Here is a 21637-nt window from a genome sequence, read left to right on the forward strand (position 1 = left end):
AGGGGCAGCAGCAGCCCCTCCCGGAAGCTGCTACTGGCTGGGCCAGGCCCTTCTGCCCATGAGGGTGGGAGCGAGGCTTAATAGGATATGTTGGGGAGGGTGTATGCATGGGCACCTCACTCCCACCCTCATGGGCAGAAGGGCTGGGTGGGGTACAATTCATTGGTGGGCCGGATGAAAGTGCCTGGCAGGCCAGATGCAACCTGCGGGCCATATTTTGCCCACCCCTGCTCTAGAGCCCTAAGCTGTATATATACTTATACATATACTTACATATATACATATGCATATACTTTTAAAAAATAATAGCAGAGGGCTAAATTTGGTGTTGTGTCCACACCATCTTATGTTGGCAGAAATCCCATGTACAGTCCCATTGACATTGGCAGGATGGAAAGTGACTACAAACTCCCTTCTGTGGGATTGTTGCCAAGGGCCAACCTAGCCCAAAACTTGTCCGATAACTTGCAGGTGTTGGCTGGGAAGGGACAGAATGTGTAGAATGTGTAGTGACCTTCTTGTCACTTCCTGCTAGTTGCAATGGTTTCTAAACTTGTTGCCTCCCTGAAGAAAATCACAAGTGAGATCCAGAGGTGACAATATTTAGAGAGAAATCTTCCTTGCAGTACCAGGGGTCAGATTGGTGCAGGATGGTATTGTTTCCAATTCACTGATCCAGCTTCAGTGGATCTAGCCCAACAGTGTTTTCAGACAGCTGGATTGATGGAGTCATGCGCATCCCAGGACATTAACATGCTACTTCAACTCCCCTGGTAGCTCTTAAGTTGATTTCCTCCTTTATATTTTCTTAGCTTCCCTTCTCAAGCATTTGAAACATGCCAACATTGTGGTCCTGCATGACATTTTCCAGACAACAGAGACTCTGACATTTGTCTTTGAATATATGGTGAGTTGTTCTTTCTCTAGCCTGTCACAAAGAATTAGGCAGAGACTTGGAGATCAATTTTGTTAATTGTTTTAGCGTTATAAAGCTTTTATAATGGAGGAAAGTGTCATGAACAATTTCAGTACAGTGACTGGTACTGGTGTTGGTTTTTCTCTGAATCTCCTGCCTTCCAGCCCTATAGCTTTGTTCCTCCCATTTTTCTCTCCCCTTAGTGACAGTACTACGCCTTATCTGAATTACTCTGGCAAAAATTGATTTCCTTCATTGCTATCATCACAATTTGATGAGAAACCTGTTGTTGAGCAATAAATTTCTCTTATTGCTGGTCCTTCTAATGTTAGCTTATATGAGTAAAAAATCAATCCATCAAACAAGCAAGCAGGAAAATAAATGAAAATATGATTTTCTTCTACTGCCATTTTCTGAAAAAGCTTTGAAATCCAAAAATGTTTAATGTTGCCAACTAATGACTTAACATTCTGAGCACCTGGGATGAGTCAGCAAGCAGACAAGAGCCCAGATTTAGCTTAATACTTAATAGTTGCGCACATGCTGAACTTTAAGCATATTTTAAAAGCTGCATGGATTAAGGCTAGTAGTATATAGGCTCACTGCCCTTCAATGCAAACATGATAGGTGGGCTGGACCGGAAGTCCCGTCCCCTTTGCCCCACCCCATCCCCCATATATGGTGTGTGGCATCACTAGCCCAGTCGCGTGGTGTGACGTCACCAGCCCCGCCCCTGACCCCAGTCACGTGGTGTGTGATGTCACCAACCCCGCCCCCACTCCTAGTCACATGGTCTGTCATCAGCAACTCCGTCCCCACCCCCAGTCACGTGGTGTGTGACATCAGCAACTCCACCCCCACCCTCAGTCATGTGGTGTGTGATGCCACCACCACATGGTCCATGACATCAGAAGGACAGCCCATGCAGACCCCCAAAGCCCAACCCCTCATGCTGCAAGACCCTCCCTAGACCACATGGTACAGTTATGACCTATCAGGTCCCAGACTGCTCTAGCCCCCAGGTAGCTCTATGGGGTGGCAGTGGTGGTGGTGTGACCCCTCTAACAACCTGCCCTCACCACCCCTGACCAATTGGCGGGGGTTTCAGAGGCCTCGGACCTCCCAAGAACGACCAATTGGAAAGAGTAGAGGGGGTGGGATTTAGGCTGCAAGCCCACCAGGTCTAGCCGCTTTCCCAGCTGTTTGTCTGAGACCATGCTCAGACATGGGGGGCAGACATGGAGGAGATTCAGGAGCATGAGATGGATGCCAAGTCTACCAAAACAAGACCAGGGACCGTGACAGAACTTGAGCAGTCCGTATCAGAACTGCCTATGGAGAGTGTGGACAACTCTGTCTCAAGGGACTCTGCTGAGGTAACTAATTTAGCTGATTTTTGTGGGGGTGATTTTCTTGTAACTGTCTGGGCCTGTGTTAATAACAATGTTTTTGCAGGTAGATGACACCTTCATAGAGAGCTTTCAAAACATGCACAATGGTACCCCACTGAAAGTAAAGGTCTTTTGCGTGAACTGTTTTTGTTTGTGTCCAAAAGAGCAGTTCAAGACCAAAGACTGATGCAACACTTTTGTCCAAAGACAATGACCGTTAACCCCGGCTTTGAGCCTGTGGAAGTCGCAGAGCAGGGCTACGAGCCCATGGAAGTCACAGAGCAGGGCTACGAGCCCATGGAGGTCACTGAGCAGGGGTGTACTTGGGGGCTATTTTCAAATAAAAAAGTATCCCACCCCCCTGTTCAGAAGAAGGTTTCTTGTGTGACCTGGTTTTGAACAACTGTTCAAGATGAGGCTGAAGACCTCGTTAATGTTGTATTTCTTACCTGCTTAATAAACCTTGTTTTACCATGGTTTAAATTTGTCCTCAAGCGTTTGAATGCACTACAAGGGTGTTAGTGTGGGGTGGGTGTGGGGCAGTGGTTACCAGACATGTCTACACAGGAGGCTATGTTAAAGGAAATTTATTACTCTCCTGCTGAAGCTGGCAGTTTTGGCGGGGTGAACACGCTTTTTGAAGCCGCCAAAAGGCAGAATAAGGTTCTGAACAGAAGCAGGGTTCAGAACCTGGCTTTCAGATCAGGATGCTTACACCCTACACAAACTGGCAAGAAGACATTTTAAAAGAAACAAGACTGTTGTTTCAGATATTGATGTGCAACAGCAGGCAGATTTGGTGGATATGCAGCAGTTTTCCAAGCACAATTGTGGGGTTATGTTAATCTTAACAGTGATAGACATATTATCAAAGTATTCCTGGGCCATGGGTCTAAAAAACAAGTCAGGCAGTGAAATAGCTCAGGCCTTTAAAACCATTTTTACAGAGGCCGCATACCTCAAAAATTACAGACTGATTGAGGGAAAGGATTTTTAAATAAGTCTTTAAGCAAACTGTTAAAACAGTATAATGTTTGCCATTTTGTGATGAACAGTGAAGTGAAAGCGGCAGTGGTAGAGAGATTTAACAGAACATTAAAATCAAAGATGTGGAGGTATTTTAAAGCCCGCAACACCTTTCGTTGTATTGATGTGTTACCAGAGTTTATAAAGAGTTACAACCACAGTTTTCATAGAACTATCCGTACCAGGCCTGTTGACGTGAACTTCTCAAACTCTCCACAGGTGTGGAAAACCATGTATGGGGACTATTTCAAAATAAAACCAGTAGCACCCGTGTTTAGAAAAGGAGACCACGTGAGGGTGTCTAGGACCAAAGGGAGGTTTGAAAAAGGTTATGAACAAACATTCACCGATGAGATTTTCATAGTGGATGAAGTCCTTAGACGCGTGCAAATGCCTGTATACCACCTAAAAGATTACGAAGATGAACCTATCGAGGGTTCTTTTTACCCTGAAGAACTACAAAAAGTGAACCCCAAACAGGACAGAGTTTACAGGGTTGAAAAAGGTCTAGCAATGAAAGGAAAGGGAAGAAAGAAGCGGTTGTTGGTGAAATGGTTGGGGTTGCCAGCTAAATTTAACAGCTGGGTGGAAGCCTCCCAAGTTTGTAACATATAGGGGTACCTCAGTCAGAAGGCCAAGATGTGTGATGGCGGCTTTTACATCACTTTGCCCAGCAACGCTTGCGCAAGGATTTTTCCGCAGAACACCAGCTTGAACTTTACCATACAGCTGGTTAAACCTCTGGATCTGCTTGGGAACTGGGAGATAGGGTTAGTAGAAATACAATACCCGCACAACTGGAACAACATCAACGAAGACACCCCTTTCAAAATCATTTCTGGGACTAAAAAATGGGGGTATCTGCTGCTTCAGGGGTATTATACAACCATCACAGAGTTACTGGATCTTATGAACAATACAATTACCACCCACCCTGCTTCACCCGAATTAGTTATGCACTATGACCAAGTGATTGGAAAAGTGAGACTTAAATCCAAAGATAACTCTTATGGTTCTTATACGCATGGTGAGCTAGCCTATATTTTGGGAATGCTACCCAGGGCCTCTGTTAAAAAACCACCCTTCCCAGCTGATATTACCAGTGGGTTCAATTCACTGTATGTCTACATGGACATTGTGGAACATCAGCTTGTCAGGGACTTTTCGGTTTCTTTGCTACGCTGCATACCTACCCATGGGAGCAATGTCAAGTTTGTCACTATCATATATGACAAGCGGAATTATGTCCCCATTAGTCAGCATCACATCAACACAATCAGCATTGAAATAAAGATGGATCAGAACAAACATGTCTCATTTTGCTTTGTTAAGGTGATTGTTAAGCTTCAGCTACACCCCCAGAAGACTTTGAGATTTTAAAATAAGTAAAAGCACGATGGTGATGGTAAAAAACTATGGGGACCCTAACTTGTACAGAAATTATTATAAAGCCCAGGCCAGGTATGGTCTCCCCGGATATCAGGGGGTGCCCGTGATGTACAGGCTGGTGTGGGAGGCATATTTCGCAGCCTCTTTAGAAAAGCTGTTCCGCTTTTGAGAAGGAATCTGGAGATTATTAAGCCCCACGCTAAAAATTCAGCACAAAATGTAGCCAAAGAGGTGATCAGTCACATCTCCCGAGCTGTCCTGGATAAAGTGGTCAAGCCAGCAAAGCAGGAGGGATCCAGCCTCATGTATATTCAAAGAAAGAGCCTTAAAAGATGACAGATGCACCAGACTCCGGACGTGCAGGACCCCTCAACCCCTTAAAAAGAAGAGAGTAAGTCGATGGGGCTGCCACACATGAAAAACCAAGCAGCAGCCTGGGACAATGAAGGGGCGCTCTCCTGGAGGAAACAGAAATATATTTTAACCGCCATGGCATTTGTTCACTGCGGTTCTGAAGAATGCGCCAAATCCGAACTGGATGTGTTTCAAATAGCCCCTACACAGTCCGGCATTGAGAAAAGCCTGTATGTTGAGATCCCCCCCACTCTCGGCTATTACCAAGTCCAGCCCCCTTAACTTTTTCATAGCTGGGAATGGCAAAGATTACATGGACTTGAACAACATGCTGCTGTACCTTTGCTGCAAGATTGTACAAAGTGATGGAACTGATCTTGATGCCGGGGCAGCAGTGGGGCTGGTGAATTACCCGCTAGCCTCTGTCTTCAGTCAGCTGGATGTCGCTCTGGGAGATCGTCTCATAAGCCAGAGCATCAACTGTTACCCTTACCAAGCCTTCATCGAATCGGTTCTCAACTACAGCAATGATACCCTCACCACCCAAATTTCTGCCGGCCTGTTTTACAAAGATACCCCCAGGCATCATGAAATGGTTGCGCAGGATGGCGATAATCACCGGTTTCAGAGACAGGAAAACCTGACAGACTGGAGCAAAAAGATAGAGCTGCTTGGTCATCTCCATAGTGATTTGTTTTTTCAAGAAAAACTGTTGCTGAATGGCATGGATGTGAAAATTAAACTGACATGCAGCAAAGATGCATTCTGCTTGATGGGCACTGCAGTGGCTGGCCAATGTAAACTAAAAATCACATCTGTCTCATTTTTTGTGAAAAAAGTGAAGGTAGCCCTGGGTGTCCAACTGGGCCACGCGGAGGACTTGCTTACGGCCAACGCTAAAATACTCGTATACCGCATGGGTATGAAAGTGTTTAGCATTCCTGCCGGCAGCCAAGTCAGCAACCAGGACAATCTGTTTCTGGGGCAGTTGCCCAAACACACCGTCATCAGGTTCGTGGATAACGATGCCTTTAGTGGGAATTATGCTAAGAACCCCTTTAACTTTAAACATTACAATATTAATTTTGTGGTCCTCTACGTGGATGGAGAACAAACCTCGACAAAGCCCCTACAACCAGATTTTGAGAACAGTAACTGCGTGAGAGAATACATGCAGCTGGTACAGACAGCTGGTAAACATATGAAAGACCGGGCCCTGATCATCAACCGTGAGGCGTTTGCTCTGGGGTACACCTTATTTGCCTTTGACCATCTCCTGACCAGGAGCGTGCTGATCGTTATTCACTGATTAAAACTGGGAACCCGAGAGCAGAAATACGCTTTGCTGTGGCTTTGTCCACCATGGTTAACATGATCATGTATGGGGTCTTTGACAACGTCATAGAAATAAATCAGAGGGGAAACGTCCTGTTTGACTACATGTAAAGATGGACACTGAACAGCTCGCCAGGGTTTTATCCTCAGACCCTTATGCCAAAGAAACCTTCTTAGACGTTTTCCCTTGCGACTGGCTTCCTAAGACTCGACTGTCTCAAACACCCCTGAGCTTGGTGATCAACATGCATCCGCACAATCAACCTGGAGAACACTGGTTGGCTGTTTACCTGGAGGATCGGAACTGCGGAGAATTTTTCAACTCGTACAGTCACCCTGCAAACAGCGCTCTCTTTCCTCAGGGTAATCCCTTTGACCTTCAAGCAAATGTTTCCCCTGGACAACTTGTACCCATAGGTTTTCGGACCGGCCGACACAAACTATGTGATGTGTTCATCTGGTGGGATTTTGCTGGTGAACTCGCCTAAATAATCGCCTAGTGGGGGATTCCAATCTTCCTCACGGTTCACAAATATCACAGAATCTGTGTCTTGCACCGGTCTTGCAAGCTGTCTAACAGCTCATACAACTCTAAGCGTGCATAAGCGGTGGTGAAACAAGCTATAAAGATGTTTGTGTTACCCAAGAGCATGTAACACTCTTTGGCATGCTTCGAACACACGCAGGCTGCCTCATCACCAATAAAGTCGCAAGATGAAATTTCGTAGGCGGGAAAAAAGAGGTAGCCATAGAATTCTTCGGGGTCTCTCACAATGCTGGTGCTGGGCAAGTTGGTTCTCTGACCAAATTTACCCACAAAGAATTTAGAAACAATTTTGCTATTTGGCGCTTTGTGGAGTTGGGTTTGATATGCTCTGGGCGTAAGGTCACGCCTTCTTTTTGCAAGAAATTGGCCACGTATCTCTCTTGTTTTTCTTGGTTGGTACACCAGGCGGGGTAGCCCGAGGCTTCCTACTTCTGTCGGAGGTGCATTTTTATGTACCATGAAAAAAGGGTGCTAGACCTCTCAGCAAAATGCCAGACTTCATAGATTTGAGCTACTCTGTACCCCTTGGTGATAGCTTTATTCAATTCTGGTGTGCACCACGTGCCCAGGAGGGCCCTCTCTTCATCAGTGTGGTTGCACTTTTGCTGTCTTGTTTCTGCGCAGAGGCGGCACAGCGTGAACATAAGTTTCCCGTTCACCTTGATGGGTAGCACAGGGAAAAAATGGTTTTGCGGTGAGTACAGCTTCACCCTGGCTATTCCAAAATAGCTCGACAGGGGTTGGAAATTGTCATGAATGATTTCAGGGTGTCTGGTTGGGTATTTCTTCATTTTGTTTATGAAGGGGTAAAGACTGGCAAAATCGTAATAGTGTATTTGTTCACCGGATTTAGTTTGGTAATAGAGACAGATGCCATTAGTTCTCCCCACAAAAAGAGCATCCCTAGTCACCAATGGAGAAGGCAGCAGGGTTCTGCTTAAAAAATCTGCCAGCTCCCCATCTGTTTCTAGCAGAGCCCTCCATTCGTGCTCCCAAATGGTCCTAATGATAAACCCCTGTCTCTTGAGATAATTGATGTTGTGCAATGCCTGGTAATACAGAAACCCGAAGGTAGTCCCCATCAATGGGTTCTGGTCTTTCTCACTGTAGCAAGTGACACAACCATGGAAAAAACATCCGTTAAATTCAAACGCGTAGCCGTCTAAAAAATAGGGGCCTACCTGAAATTCCCCACCCTGTAAGGCATATCGAATTTGAATATTTTCTTTCTCTGAAATGTACATTAGCCACTGGATAGATGAGGTTGAAAACCTCTTTTTCTGTCTGTGATAGTTGTCCGGGGGGGAGAAGCGCTATGGTCCGTGGTTCCAAAAACATAAACCTGTACATGGCCATGCAGACGGAGGCCAGCGTGATGTATTGGAAAGGATCTATGCAGCGTACTACATTTTGGAGTTGAGCATCTACTTTCACTTGGTCTACCCGCCGTGTCATTTTCATAATCTCATCCCTGTAGAGGCAGCAGGCCTCTTTCAAAATTTTTACGACCTGCTGGCAATAATAGGCCAGCTCCTTTTGCATGTCAAAGGTCTTATCGTGGTTATTCTGATACCATTCTAAAAACTGTCCTTTCTCACCAGACATCATATTTTCAATGCCATAGTACTCCATCTTCGGGAGAGGCCCCACATAATTTTGGTTTTGTGCCATGTTAAAAAAAATGTGGGAAATAAGCTTTGCATCCTTCAAAACCCATTGCCTGTGGAAGCCTGCTAGGTTTCATTGGCAAAAAGTTTAAAGAATCTATGAAACGGATGCCTAGCCTGGTCACTTCAATGCACATGAGTTTACTGCCCTGGGTGATTAGTTTCACCTCCATTTTTTCCTTCAATAACTGGCTAACAATGAAGTAACCATTGTAGCCTTTGGCGTTGTGAGCTATGAAGGTGTAGTCCTTGAACTTTTTAACCATAAAGACCTTAATAAAATCAGACAGACACTCTTTGCCCTTAAACTCCCAAGTGCTTTCTGGCTTTTTGGGCTTAGCTTTACAAGCCTTTTGGGGGGTTTTGCCTGCGGGTTTCAGAGGTTTTTTTCCCCTGTCTTTAGCTCCATTGCAAAAATGTAGTTGGGCACATGCATTCCCGTCTCCTGCGCACATTCAAAGTTATAAAAAATGTACCCCTTGCCTTCTTCAGGCTCTTTAATCTGGTGTGTAAAGCACCAGTGCTTGTTTACATCCATGATTTTCCCATAACACTTGGCACTGCCGCCCTTTGCACTCGTGCTTTTTGTCTACGTAAGATTTACACTCATCACACAAGAGTTTTAGTCAGATATTCAATCCGCTTTTCAGAGGCCAGGGCCACGTGCCTTTCTAAGCACTCTTTGGAACGACAGAATAGCTTACAATTAGGGCACCTCTACGTCCTGCCCATGTTTTCAGCACAGTTTGGGCTCAGGCAAAGATGACATTGGAACCTGCATGTGTGGCTATACAGAGCTGTACAATGTCTGACAAAGATCACAATAATTTCTCATGCCAAACACCTTTTTCACATCCAAAATACCATAATAATGTTCACCATGCAGCAGAAGAAAACAGGTGTCGGGGTATCTGGGTGCCTCGTGTTTTAAATAAATACCTCCCATTTTTTTCCTTATGCACTATGTGAATGTTAACCTGTTCAAGGTCTTCAAACAAAGGTACTTGATGGAGCATAATCTTTTGATATATAGACATGCCTAATTTCCTATGCAGTTCTTTGGCACCATCTAGCAGTTCGGCATCTCTGGCCCCTCTACATTTTGTAACAGCCAATAGACTGCCTGCAAAGCACAGGTTAGTATCATAGGTATTCAAGTCGATTAAATACTTCCTCTTTTTAGCAATGATCTGGGAATAGGGGATAGAGCTTATAACTTTACAGCTCCCACTGCCCTGGCCTCTCACAATGACCACAACCAGCCGAAATGTTGAATCAAGCAATATTTCTCTCTGGCTTTGTAACAGGTCACAGAACCACTCTAAAAACAGCTCTGGGGTCATCTGGTTTAAATTAATAGATCAAGAGTATAAACAGTTTGCCATGCTATCTGCCTGAATACATAACTGGGCATAGTCATTGCCCATGAATCTCTGCTACAATTTCTTCTACCCCTCTGCTTATGGCTTCGTATGCCATGTGTAATGGCACATGCTCAAGATTCACAAAACAGAACTCCTCAGTGTACCTTGTCCCCACAAACCTGGCTCCAGACCACTCTTGCCTTCTCACCCGTACCATATATACATCCGGTAAAACATCCTCTGCTGACCTGGGAGGCCAGGGAGCACTTGAGGGGTCCTCTAAACTGTCTTCTACACCAGATATGTTATCCCAACTCTCTGACCCTTCAGGTCTTGGTGGTGGGGGAGGCCTGGTAGGCTGGGGAACATCTAAGGGGCCCTCTAAAGGGCTTCCTAAATTATAGTCACCATCTCTCCTCTCTGGCTCTGTGGGTCCTGGTGAAAGGTCAGGTCTAGGAGGCCGGGGTACATTTGAGGGACCCTCTAAAGGGCTTCCTAAATCATATTCTCCACCCCCTCTCTCAGGCTCCATGGGTCCTGGTGAAGGGTCAGGCCTGGGAGGAGGGGAAGTGTTTGAGGGGCCTTCTAAAGTGCCATTAATAGGGTATCTCTTATTTTTTCTCAACTGGTGTTTAGCCTTCCCCACGCTCCTCTTTAACCAGGCCCTTACTTTTCGCCCCGTGAGCCACTTGCTGGTTCACCACCCATTCTTACCACCGCATTTACCATGACCCCCCCTCTTATGATACAGGCCACAACTGCTATCCAAGTTACACAGACTACCTCCTCTCTGAGTAAAATTTACCCTTTTGCTCCGGTAGTAATCATGATCTTTCAAAGTGCTCTGCACACCCTTTCTGAGATGTATACGCCTGCCAGCACCACCCCAAACCCCTCTCTTTTTTGCACAATCATCATGATCTTTCAAGACAAGGTGCTTATCCTCACCCCAAAAACCCGCCCTCTTTTTTTCACAGTAATCATGATCTTTCAAAGCACTCTGCACACTCTTTCTGAGATGTATACACCTGCCAGCACCACCCCAAACCCCCCTCTTTTTTCACAATAATCATGATCTTTCAAGACAAGGTGGTTACACTCACCATGAAAACCCACCCTCTTTTTTTCACAATAATCAGGATCATTCAAAAAAGAGAAAGACTCTCCTCCTTCCCTAAATTGTGTGAGCAATCGGTCCTGGGTGTCTTATTCATGGGGCCCAGATCACCTGTTTTGGGGGTACAAATCCTTGTCTTTTTGTCGGGACCCAGGGCAGCCGGCCAGCAGCTCTCCCTGACTCCCACCCAGGCAGATAAGGGTCCGGGGCCTTAGAAGGCCGTCAGGCGGGTACTTGTGATGCGTGGAGTGGAATTAATTAGGCGGACGCTTATCGGTTGCAAAGCAAGATTATTTACTCACGCCGTCAAGGTGGTGAATAGTGGAGGTCAGAGATACTTGGTTAGTTACAGCTTAAGGTTCGTAGGTCATAGGTTGGTCTGCATAAGAGTTCTTTGGTCGGGCAGATAAACGGAGAAAAAAGTTGGGCCGGCAGGTCGTTGATTTACGTCTGATAAGGTCGAGACGGGGGAGACTGACAAGCGATCAATTTGTCAGTTATTCTCACGCATACGTTCAGAGGTTTTTCAGGTGTGTGCGTGGAGGTCTCCCGTTCTTCACGGAAGTGAAGACGGGTTTTATTTGTGTAATAGCCAATTGCCTTTCGCCACGTCATAAATTTAATTAGAATTGCTAATTATCTAGCGGTCTTCGCTAGGGTGTTATCATAGGGTTACTCCCTGTTTCTTCTGACCAGTTATAATGATTTATGTACAGCACAGAAGGCTAAGTTCTATCTCTGTTAGTGGCGCAGCAATAAATTTCTTTTTGACACGCGCAGCAAAAAAGCGGTTACTATCATTATTGTTAACCCTTAGTTAACCTAGTGCAGAAAAAAACTGTTTTGAATGGTTTTACTTGTTTGTGACATGGGCACTACTTAATTTGGTTGTGACATGCCCCCTTGCCCATGGCACAGCAAGTCACATCATGTTTACATACAGACCATTTTGTTCATCATTGTTAGTGTTTGGCAAGCGGGTATATACAAAAGCAAAAAGCGTGGTTAACTTCGTTTTGAGATACGGTAAAATCCAACAACTAAAACACACAAATATAACAATGGCTATTATGATCCATGGTAAACACAAGATAATCAAAGACACCGACACTTGAATTAACTTAAACGCAGTAAACTGTAACCCTTGATTTTATATAATCTTTTCTAATTCGATTTTCTAAGGTAACTGAGAGTGCGGTATCAGATTAATGCCCCCTATACGGAGGGTTTTTTAAATTGTGGCTTATTATACTTGAGTTAAATCGTAGCTCTGAAAACACCAATTTTTCGTACCGTTATTAGCGGCCTTTCTTCATTTCTTCTACTGTCACCTCTCTTCCCAAATCGTTCCTTTTCCTCTTCTTTTAATGTACAGGTTCCTTTAGAACCTTGACTACTTGCCCCCTTCCATCATCATCTCCCTCATCTCTTTCCTCACGTTCCCTCAATTAATGCTTCTGTCCACACCCGACCTTTCTGCGACATCCCCCAAACCTTCAGACTACCAATGCTGTTCTCTCTCAATAATTCAGAGCTTTTCACTCAAAACATTATGACTTGGCTTCACTGCGTAAAGTCTCAAACAGGCTTTAAAACAAAACAAAACAAGTATGTACAAGATCATTAATAGGAAAAAGAAAAACCATAAAATGAGTCGTTAGTTATGTTTTTGGCCTAAAATGACAGAAGGTTCAGGACCGAGTTGGAGGTTTTGAAGTCTGCTCCATTCGCCGAGGAACCTGTTGGTAACAGCAGGAATAGAGCAACAACCCTGCTTGCGACACATGAGCAGGCGGTCATTGTGTCGTCGACTCAGGTGTGTTGCAGGTTGGTGCTCGGTGATTCTTGCGATTGGGCAGTCCCAGATTGCTTCTTCGTCACCGCTGAGCCTGTAAGGGGACAAAACAAACAAACAGACAAACAAACAAAGAAAACTAAAAAACAATAAAATTGTCTTTTGTATATCTACGAGCATAATGTTGTAGTGGTTGGAATAGTTCATCAATGCCCCCTTCGAGTAGTTGCCTGTTGGGGCAGGCTGCGGTGTTATCCGGAGTGCGCTGTTAGGCATGGGTGCCTCCAGGGCCCGGACCGGTTGGCGGTATCGGTCGAGGTTGGTAGCCTAGTATATGTGCCAGTTGTCGTTGTCTCGCATCTCCTAGGACGTGTAGCCGTTGCTTGGTAAGCGTGAAGTAGTTTAGGAGGAACCCAAGCATGGCTCTTTCCTCCGGTGTCCTCTGGGGTGGCAGTCTTGATTCCTTTCGTGAGTTGAATTGGGGATGTCTTGGCCCTTGGTATTTGACTGGATATGCAGTAAGGTGGCTTGATATGCCGGCTGGGTTTGCAGCTACTGACTTCATAAGGGCTTGTAGTCGTGGAAGTTGACTTAAAAGATTTTTTGCTGGCTGAGTAATGAGCAAGTTGAGGAGAAGGCAAAGGGTGATGATGTCCTCTTCTCCATAAATCTCCATGCATGCTTCGATGACATCAAGGGTGGTGGTGGTGGTTGCACCCTCTGGGTTGGTTACTTGCTTGGTTATTGTTACATGATGAGCGGCAGCTGTAGTTGTTACTGTGTCTGATGGGAGGATCGGATTCTCACTCATTGCCCCCTCCCTGTGGGACGGAGGTGGGGCCGTTGGGAGCGACGTCATCTCAGGGGGCGGGGTAGCTGGGTGGAGTCTCGCCTGTTCTTCTGTGGCTCCGCCCTTCTTTTTCAGGTTCTCTGGGCAGCTCATATTTTTCTCGGTGCCATTTTCTGGTGGCAACGGAGGGTTTTGGCACGCTGCCATCTCCGCAGCAGCTTTGCTGACTGTAGCTAACTGGGTTTTTAAGTTTGCATTTTCACGCAGTAGGAGTGACACTGCGCAGAGCGGCACGTTAATCATCTTCCCTTTGTCCCACTCGGAGCCTCCCTACTCCTTTCCAACTCCCTCCTCTCCTCTCAGCAAGAAGTAGCCGCTGACACACCCTGTCTCCGCTCCGCTCGCTTGGTGATAAGCGATGTGGGCCCATAATTCATCCGCATTATCTACGTGGCGCCCCCCACTACACCAGGGGCAGTTCTTAATTAATTCCCACTCCATCACATTTCCCCTTAACATCCTGTTTGTGACGCCATGTCGGGACCCAGGGCAGCCGGCCAGCACCTCTCCCTGACTCCCATCCGGGCAGATAAGGGTCCGAGGCCTTAGAAGGCCGTCAGGCGGGTACTTGTGACGCTTGGAGTGGAATTAATTAGGCGGACGCTTATTGGTTGCAAAGCAAGATTATTTACTCACGCCGTCAAGGTGGTGAATAGCGGAGGTCAGAGATACTTGGTTAGTTACAGCTTAAGGTTCGTAGGTCATAGGTCGGTCTGCATAAGAGTTCTTTGGTCGGGCAGATAAACGGAGAAAAAAGTCGGGCCGGCAGGTCGTTGATTTACGTCTGATAAGGTCGAGACGGGGGAGACTGACAAGCGATCAATTTGTCAGTTATTCTCACGCATACGTTCAGAGGTTTTTCAGGTGTGTGCGCGGAGGTCTCCCGTTCTTCACGGAAGTGAAGACGGGTTTTATTTGTGTAATAGCCAATTGCCTTTCGCCACGTCATAAATTTAATTAGAATTGCTAATTATCTAGCGGTCTTCGCTAGGGTGTTATCATAGGGTTACTCCCTGTTTCTTCTGACCAGTTATAATGATTTATGTACAGCACAGAAGGCTAAGTTCTATCTCTGTTAGTGGCGCAGCAATAAATTTCTTTTTGACACGCGCAGCAAAAAAGCGGTTACTATCATTATTGTTAACCCTTAGTTAACCTAGTGCAGAAAAAAACTGTTTTGAATGGTTTTACTTGTTTGTGACATGGGCACTACTTAATTTGGTTGTGACATGCCCCCTTGCCCATGGCACAGCAAGTCACATCATGTTTACATACAGACCATTTTGTTCATCATTGTTAGTGTTTGGCAAGCGGGTATATACAAAAGCAAAAAGCGTGGTTAACTTCGTTTTGAGATACGGTAAAATCCAACAACTAAAACACACAAATATAACAATGGCTATTATGATCCATGGTAAACACAAGATAATCAAAGACACCGACACTTGAATTAACTTAAACGCAGTAAACTGTAACCCTTGATTTTATATAATCTTTTCTAATTCGATTTTCTAAGGTAATTGAGAGTGCGGTATCAGATTAATGCCCCCTATACGGAGGGTTTTTTAAATTGTGGCTTATTATACTTGAGTTAAATCGTAGCTCTGAAAACACCAATTTTTCGTACCGTTATTAGCGGCCTTTCTTCATTTCTTCTACTGTCACCTCTCTTCCCAAATCGTTCCTTTTCCTCTTCTTTTAATGTACAGGTTCCTTTAGAACCTTGACTACTTGCCCCCTTCCATCATCATCTCCCTCATCTCTTTCCTCACGTTCCCTCAATTAATGCTTCTGTCCACACCCAACCTTTCTGCGACATCCCCCAAACCTTCAGACTACCAATGCTGTTCTCTCTCAATAATTCAGAGCTTTTCACTCAAAACATTATGACTTGGCTTCACTGCGTAAAGTCTCAAACAGGCTTTAAAACAAAACAAAACAAGTATGTACAAGATCATTAATAGGAAAAAGAAAAACCATAAAATGAGTCGTTAGTTATGTTTTTGGCCTAAAATGACAGAAGGTTCAGGACCGAGTTGGAGGTTTTGAAGTCTGCTCCATTCGCCGAGGAACCTGTTGGTAACAGCAGGAATAGAGCAACGACCCTGCTTGCGACACATGAGCAGGCGGTCATTGTGTCGTCGACTCAGGTGTGTTGCAGGTTGGTGCTCGGTGATTCTTGCGATTGGGCAGTCCCAGATTGCTTCTTCGTCACCGCTGAGCCTGTAAGGGGACAAAACAAACAAACAGACAAACAAACAAAGAAAACTAAAAAACAATAAAATTGTCTTTTGTATATCTACGAGCATAATGTTGTAGTGGTTGGAATAGTTCATCAATGCCCCCTTCGAGTAGTTGCTTGTTGGGGCAGGCTGCGGTGTTATCCGGAGTGCGCTGTTAGGCATGGGTGCCTCCAGGGCCCGGACCGGTTGGCGGTATCGGTCGAGGTTGGTAGCCTAGTATATGTGCCAGTTGTCGTTGTCTCGCATCTCCTAGGACGTGTAGCCGTTGCTTGGTAAGCGTGAAGTAGTTTAGGAGGAACCCAAGCATGGCTCTTTCCTCCGGTGTCCTCTGGGGTGGCAGTCTTGATTCCTTTCGTGAGTTGAATTGGGGATGTCTTGGCCCTTGGTATTTGACTGGATATGCAGTAAGGTGGCTTGATATGCCGGCTGGGTTTGCAGCTACTGACTTCATAAGGGCTTGTAGTCGTGGAAGTTGACTTAAAAGATTTTTTGCTGGCTGAGTAATGAGCAAGTTGAGGAGAAGGCAAAGGGTGATGATGTCCTCTTCTCCATAAATCTCCATGCATGCTTCGATGACATCAAGGGTGGTGGTGGTGGTTGCACCCTCTGGGTTGGTTACTTGCTTGGTTATTGTTACATGATGAGCGGCAGCTGTAGTTGTTACTGTGTCTGATGGGAGGATCGGATTCTCACTCATTGCCCCCTCCCTGTGGGACGGAGGTGGGGCCGTTGGGAGCGACGTCATCTCAGGGGGCGGGGTAGCTGGGTGGAGTCCCGCCTGTTCTTCTGTGGCTCCGCCCTTCTTTTTCAGGTTCTCTGGGCAGCTCATATTTTTCTCGGTGCCATTTTCTGTTGGCAACGGAGGGTTTTGGCACGCTGCCATCTCCGCAGCAGCTTTGCTGACTGTAGCTAACTGGGTTTTTAAGTTTGCATTTTCACGCAGTAGGAGTGACACTGCGCAGAGCGGCACGTTAATCATCTTCCCTTTGTCCCACTCGGAGCCTCCCTACTCCTTTCCAACTCCCTCCTCTCCTCTCAGCAAGAAGTAGCCGCTGACACACCCTGTCTCCGCTCCGCTCGCTTGGTGATAAGCGATGTGGGCCCATAATTCATCCGCATTATCTACGTGGCGCCCCCCACTACACCAGGGGCAGTTCTTAATTAATTCCCACTCCATCACATTTCCCCTTAACATCCTGTTTGTGACGCCATGTCGGGACCCAGGGCAGCCGGCCAGCACCTCTCCCTGACTCCCACCCGGGCAGATAAGGGTCCGAGGCCTTAGAAGGCCGTCAGGCGGGTACTTGTGACGCTTGGAGTGGAATTAATTAGGCGGACGCTTATTGGTTGCAAAGCAAGATTATTTACTCACGCCGTCAAGGTGGTGAATAGCGGAGGTCAGAGATACTTGGTTAGTTACAGCTTAAGGTTCGTAGGTCATAGGTCGGTCTGCATAAGAGTTCTTTGGTCGGGCAGATAAACGGAGAAAAAAGTCGGGCCGGCAGGTCGTTGATTTACGTCTGATAAGGTCGAGATGGGGGAGACTGACAAGCGATCAATTTGTCAGTTATTCTCACGCATACGTTCAGAGGTTTTTCAGGTGTGTGCGTGGAGGTCTCCCGTTCTTCACGGAAGTGAAGACGGGTTTTATTTGTGTAATAGCCAATTGCCTTTCGCCACGTCATAAATTTAATTAGAATCGCCAATTATCTAGCGGTCTTCGCTAGGGTGTTATCATAGGGTTACTCCCTGTTTCTTCTGACCAGTTATAATGATTTATGTACAGCACAGAAGGCTAAGTTCTATCTCTGTTAGTGGCGCAGCAATAAATTTCTTTTTGACACACGCAGCAAAAAAGCGGTTACTATCATTATTGTTAACCCTTAGTTAACCTAGTGCAGAAAAAAACTGTTTTGAATGGTTTTACTTGTTTGTGACATGGGCACTACTTAATTTGGTTGTGACACTTTTTACATATGGTTTTCTCAGAGGTATGTGGTTTATTTTCCTCTGAGGAACCATGCCCTCTGTTCTGTCCCGATCGTCTTCTGATCCTCGGGTGTTATGATCTGCAGGCTGAGCATTTCTGGGTTTTTTGCTTGTGCTTTTAGAGGTCTCCGCCTAGGCCCCCGCTCTTCTTTGGGAGAGGTGCGTGTGATCACTTAGAAAATATAAAATTTACATCTCGGCATTGAGAATTCACTTTCCTCACACACTATGAATTTACAATTTCCTTAACCCCTACCCTCTATATTCACAGGGGGCTCATACACACACACACAACTTCTCCTCCCACAAGAAACACATAAAGTTTCAAAAGCTGATTTCAGAAAAATTACCTTTTACTACTGAATACAAACATGACTGTATGTGTTTGTTCTGCTTTTGTATTTTAGAAGAAGAGGTTCTGTTTGAAAACAAACAGTTACAAACAGTTGTTATAACTTAGTGTGATTATATTAACACAGACACAAATAACCCACCATTTAAAAATAATTTTAACTTGCTGTGGTAAAATTGCATGGGGCTTCCCCACTAAATAAGCTTTCTGTAATATTTCATAGATAGACATTTGGGCTGGAAGGGACCCCGGAGGATCATCGAGTCCAGCCCCCTGCCCAGGGGCAGGAAGTCAGCAGGGATCATAGGATCCCAGCAAGATAAGCATCCAAATGTGTCTTGAAGGCGTTCAAAGTGGGTGCTTGAACTGCCTCCAGCAGCAATCTATTCCAAACCTTGGGGGCTCGGACAGTGAAGAAGTTCTTTCTTATGTCCAGCCTGAATCAGTCACAGTGGAGTTTGTGACCATTCGATCTTGTCGTCCCTTGGGGCGCTCTGGTGAACAGACATTCCCCCAGATCCTGGTGAACACCCCTGATAAACTTATAGGTGGCCATCAGATCACCCCTGAGCCTGCGCTTTTCCAGGCTGAAAAGCCCCATGGCTCTCAGCCTCTCATCATAAGGTCTGTTTTCCTGACCTCCGATCATGCACGTGGCTCTCCTCTGCACCCTCTCAAGCTTCTCCACATCCTTTTTGAATTGTGGATCCCAAAACTGGACGCAGTACTCCAGCTGCGGCCTCACCAAGGCTGAGTACAGTGGGAGAATGACGTCCCAGGATTTGCTTGAGAAGCATCTGTGGATGGAAGCCAGCGTTTTGCTCACTTTACTAGCCGCAGCATCACACTGAAGGCTCATGTTCATCTTGTGGTCCACCATGACCCCTAAGTCCCTTTCATCTGTAGTGCTAACCAGCATAGCACTACTGAGCCTATTAGCATGCCGCAGGTTTTTCCTCCCAAGGTGGAACACCTTGCATTTTTCAGTGTTGAACACCATCAGGTTCTCATTTGCCCATTTCATGAGCCTGTCAAGATCTGCCTGGATCACCCTCCTATCCTCAGGTGTGGATGCTTTACCCCAGAGTTTGGTGTCATCAGCAAACTTGGCCAGTCCGCTTCTGACACCAATGTCCACATCATTAATGAAGATGTTAAATAGTATAGGCCCTAGGACAGAGCCTTGAGGGACCCCACTGATCACAGCACACCAAGACGATTGGCTCCAGTTGACCACCACCCTCTGGGTCCTACCGCAGAGCCAATTTCCCAGCCAGTGGATCATGGTGAGGTCAAGGCCGCAGTTAGCCAGTTTAGCCAAGAGGTGATCATGGGATACCAGATCTAAGACTTTTTTAAAGTCAAGATATACAGTGTCAATCTCTTCCCCCTTGTCCAGGTGATAAGTCACCTGGTCATAAAAGGAAATGAGATTGGTCAAGCAAGACCTACCCGCAACAAACCCATACTGGGTATCCCTCAGGATATTGCCGTCAGCTAGTCTGTTAAGGATGGCTTCTTTGATACTCTTTTCCAAGACCTTCCCCAGGACAGAGGTCAGGCTGATGGGTCTGTAGTTTGCTGGATCTACTTTCCTCCCTTTCTTGAAGATAGGCACCACATTGGCCTTCTTCCAATCATCAGGCACTTCACCAGAGCACCAAGAGCTCTCAAAGATCCATGCCAGGGGCTGAGCTATGATGCTCGCCAGCTCCCTGAGTACCCTTGCGTAACCCATCAGGGCTGGCTGACTTGAAGGTATCCAGCCTGTCAAGGTGTTCCTTCACAGGGTCAGCGTCAATGGAGGGCAAGGAATCTCCCTCACCTGGACCTCCCTGACCCATAGTGGGCAGGGCCGTCCCATGGGACTGGTGAAAAACTGACGCAAAGTACCCATTTAGCAAGTTCGCTTTTTCCTGGGCATCAGTTGTCAGTTGCCCCATCTGGCTTAGCAGGGGTCCAGTGTTGCCCTTGCTTTTCCTCTGGCTCCCCACATATCTAAAAAAGGACTTTTATTTTCCTTGATATTTGTAGCTAGCTGGAGTTCCATCGCAGCCTTGGCTTTCCCCTGGTTTGCTCTCTGGAGGTCCAGACCAGAGCAGAGTATTCCTCCTTGGTAGCAGTTCCAGTCCTCTATCTTTTGTAGGTCTTCCTTTTAAGATGCAAGAGGTCCACCAGTTCCCTGGAGAGCCAAGGGGGCTGCTGTGCCCTTTTGCTGCCTTTCCTCCGAGACAGGATGGACTTTGCTTGCGCATCCAGGATTGCTTTCTTAAGGAGCAACCACTTGTACTGAACTCCCCTCTCCATTGGGTTGTGGCCTTTTAGGGCCTCTCTGACAAGCCTCCTTAGCTTGTCAAAGTCATCTTTCCTGAAGTCGAGGACTTCTGTATTACTGACTGACTTGCTAGCTTTACAGCAGATGGTGAAGGTGATCAGCTCATGGTCACTGTCACCCAGCTTCCCTTGGACCGTTAGGTCGCTGATTAGGTCATCCCCAGTTGCCAGTATGAGGTGAAGCAGCGCTTTACCTCTTGTCGGCCCATAGACTTCCTGTGTTAGATAGAGGTCATCCACACATGAGAGAAAGATTTGCAACTGCTTGGATTTGGTCGAGCGCTCCTCCCACGAGATGTCTGGGTAGTTAAAGTCTCCCATGACAACCATACACCGGGAGCATGTGGCCTCAGCCAATTCCCTGGTGAACTCCTGGTCAAGGTCTTGACTCTGGGTAGGGGGTCTGTAGTAGACCCCCACCATAGTATCCCTTGTGCCGTGTTTCCCATGGATTTTAACCCAGAGGGTCTTAAGTCGTCCACCACGGGTGCCAATGTCAGCTTGCAGGGACGTGTAGCTTTCCTTGACATAGAGAGCTATGCCCCTGCCCCTTTTGTCCACTCGATCCCTCCTGTGCAGAGTATAGCCATCTATACCTGTGGTCGAGTCATGGGTGGAATCCCACCAGGTATCCGTTATCCCAATGTGTCCCAGGGGAACTGGGGGGGCAGGAGGGCACCAGGCCAAAAGAGAGCCCCACTTACCTCCCGTAGAGCCCGAAGAGCCAGAGGAGAGGCGCGCGGCGAAACCACCGGTGAAAGTGATTAGCCACGCGTATATCCAGCTGCGGCCAAGCAGCGTGGGCAGAAGATGCCGCCCGGGAGACATAAAAAGTGACCCTGACGATACGGAGGGGCGGCTGATGCGTGGAGGCTGGAGGGAAGAGCCCTCACTCAGAGGGAATCAGCCGCCATGCCCAGCAGCGTGGAAAGCCGGGGTCGGAGCTAGGAGAGGCTCCGAGAGAGTCG

The 21637-nt window shown here is 46.5% G+C and overlaps 1 protein-coding gene across 1 annotated transcript in view; it reads left to right on the top strand.

Annotated features, from left to right (window-relative positions):
• The window catches only part of CDK15 (cyclin dependent kinase 15), a 91183-nt gene that overhangs the window by 11567 nt on the left and 57979 nt on the right, over positions 1-21637 (top strand). Inside the window, exon 5 of the mRNA XM_014594366.3 lies at positions 813-907. Coding sequence (XP_014449852.2) covers positions 813-907 — 95 coding nt within the window. The remainder of the gene's footprint in view (positions 1-812; positions 908-21637) is intronic.

This window comes from Alligator mississippiensis, chromosome 4 (genome assembly GCF_030867095.1).
Source record: "Alligator mississippiensis isolate rAllMis1 chromosome 4, rAllMis1, whole genome shotgun sequence".
Lineage (NCBI taxonomy): Eukaryota > Metazoa > Chordata > Crocodylia > Alligatoridae > Alligator > Alligator mississippiensis.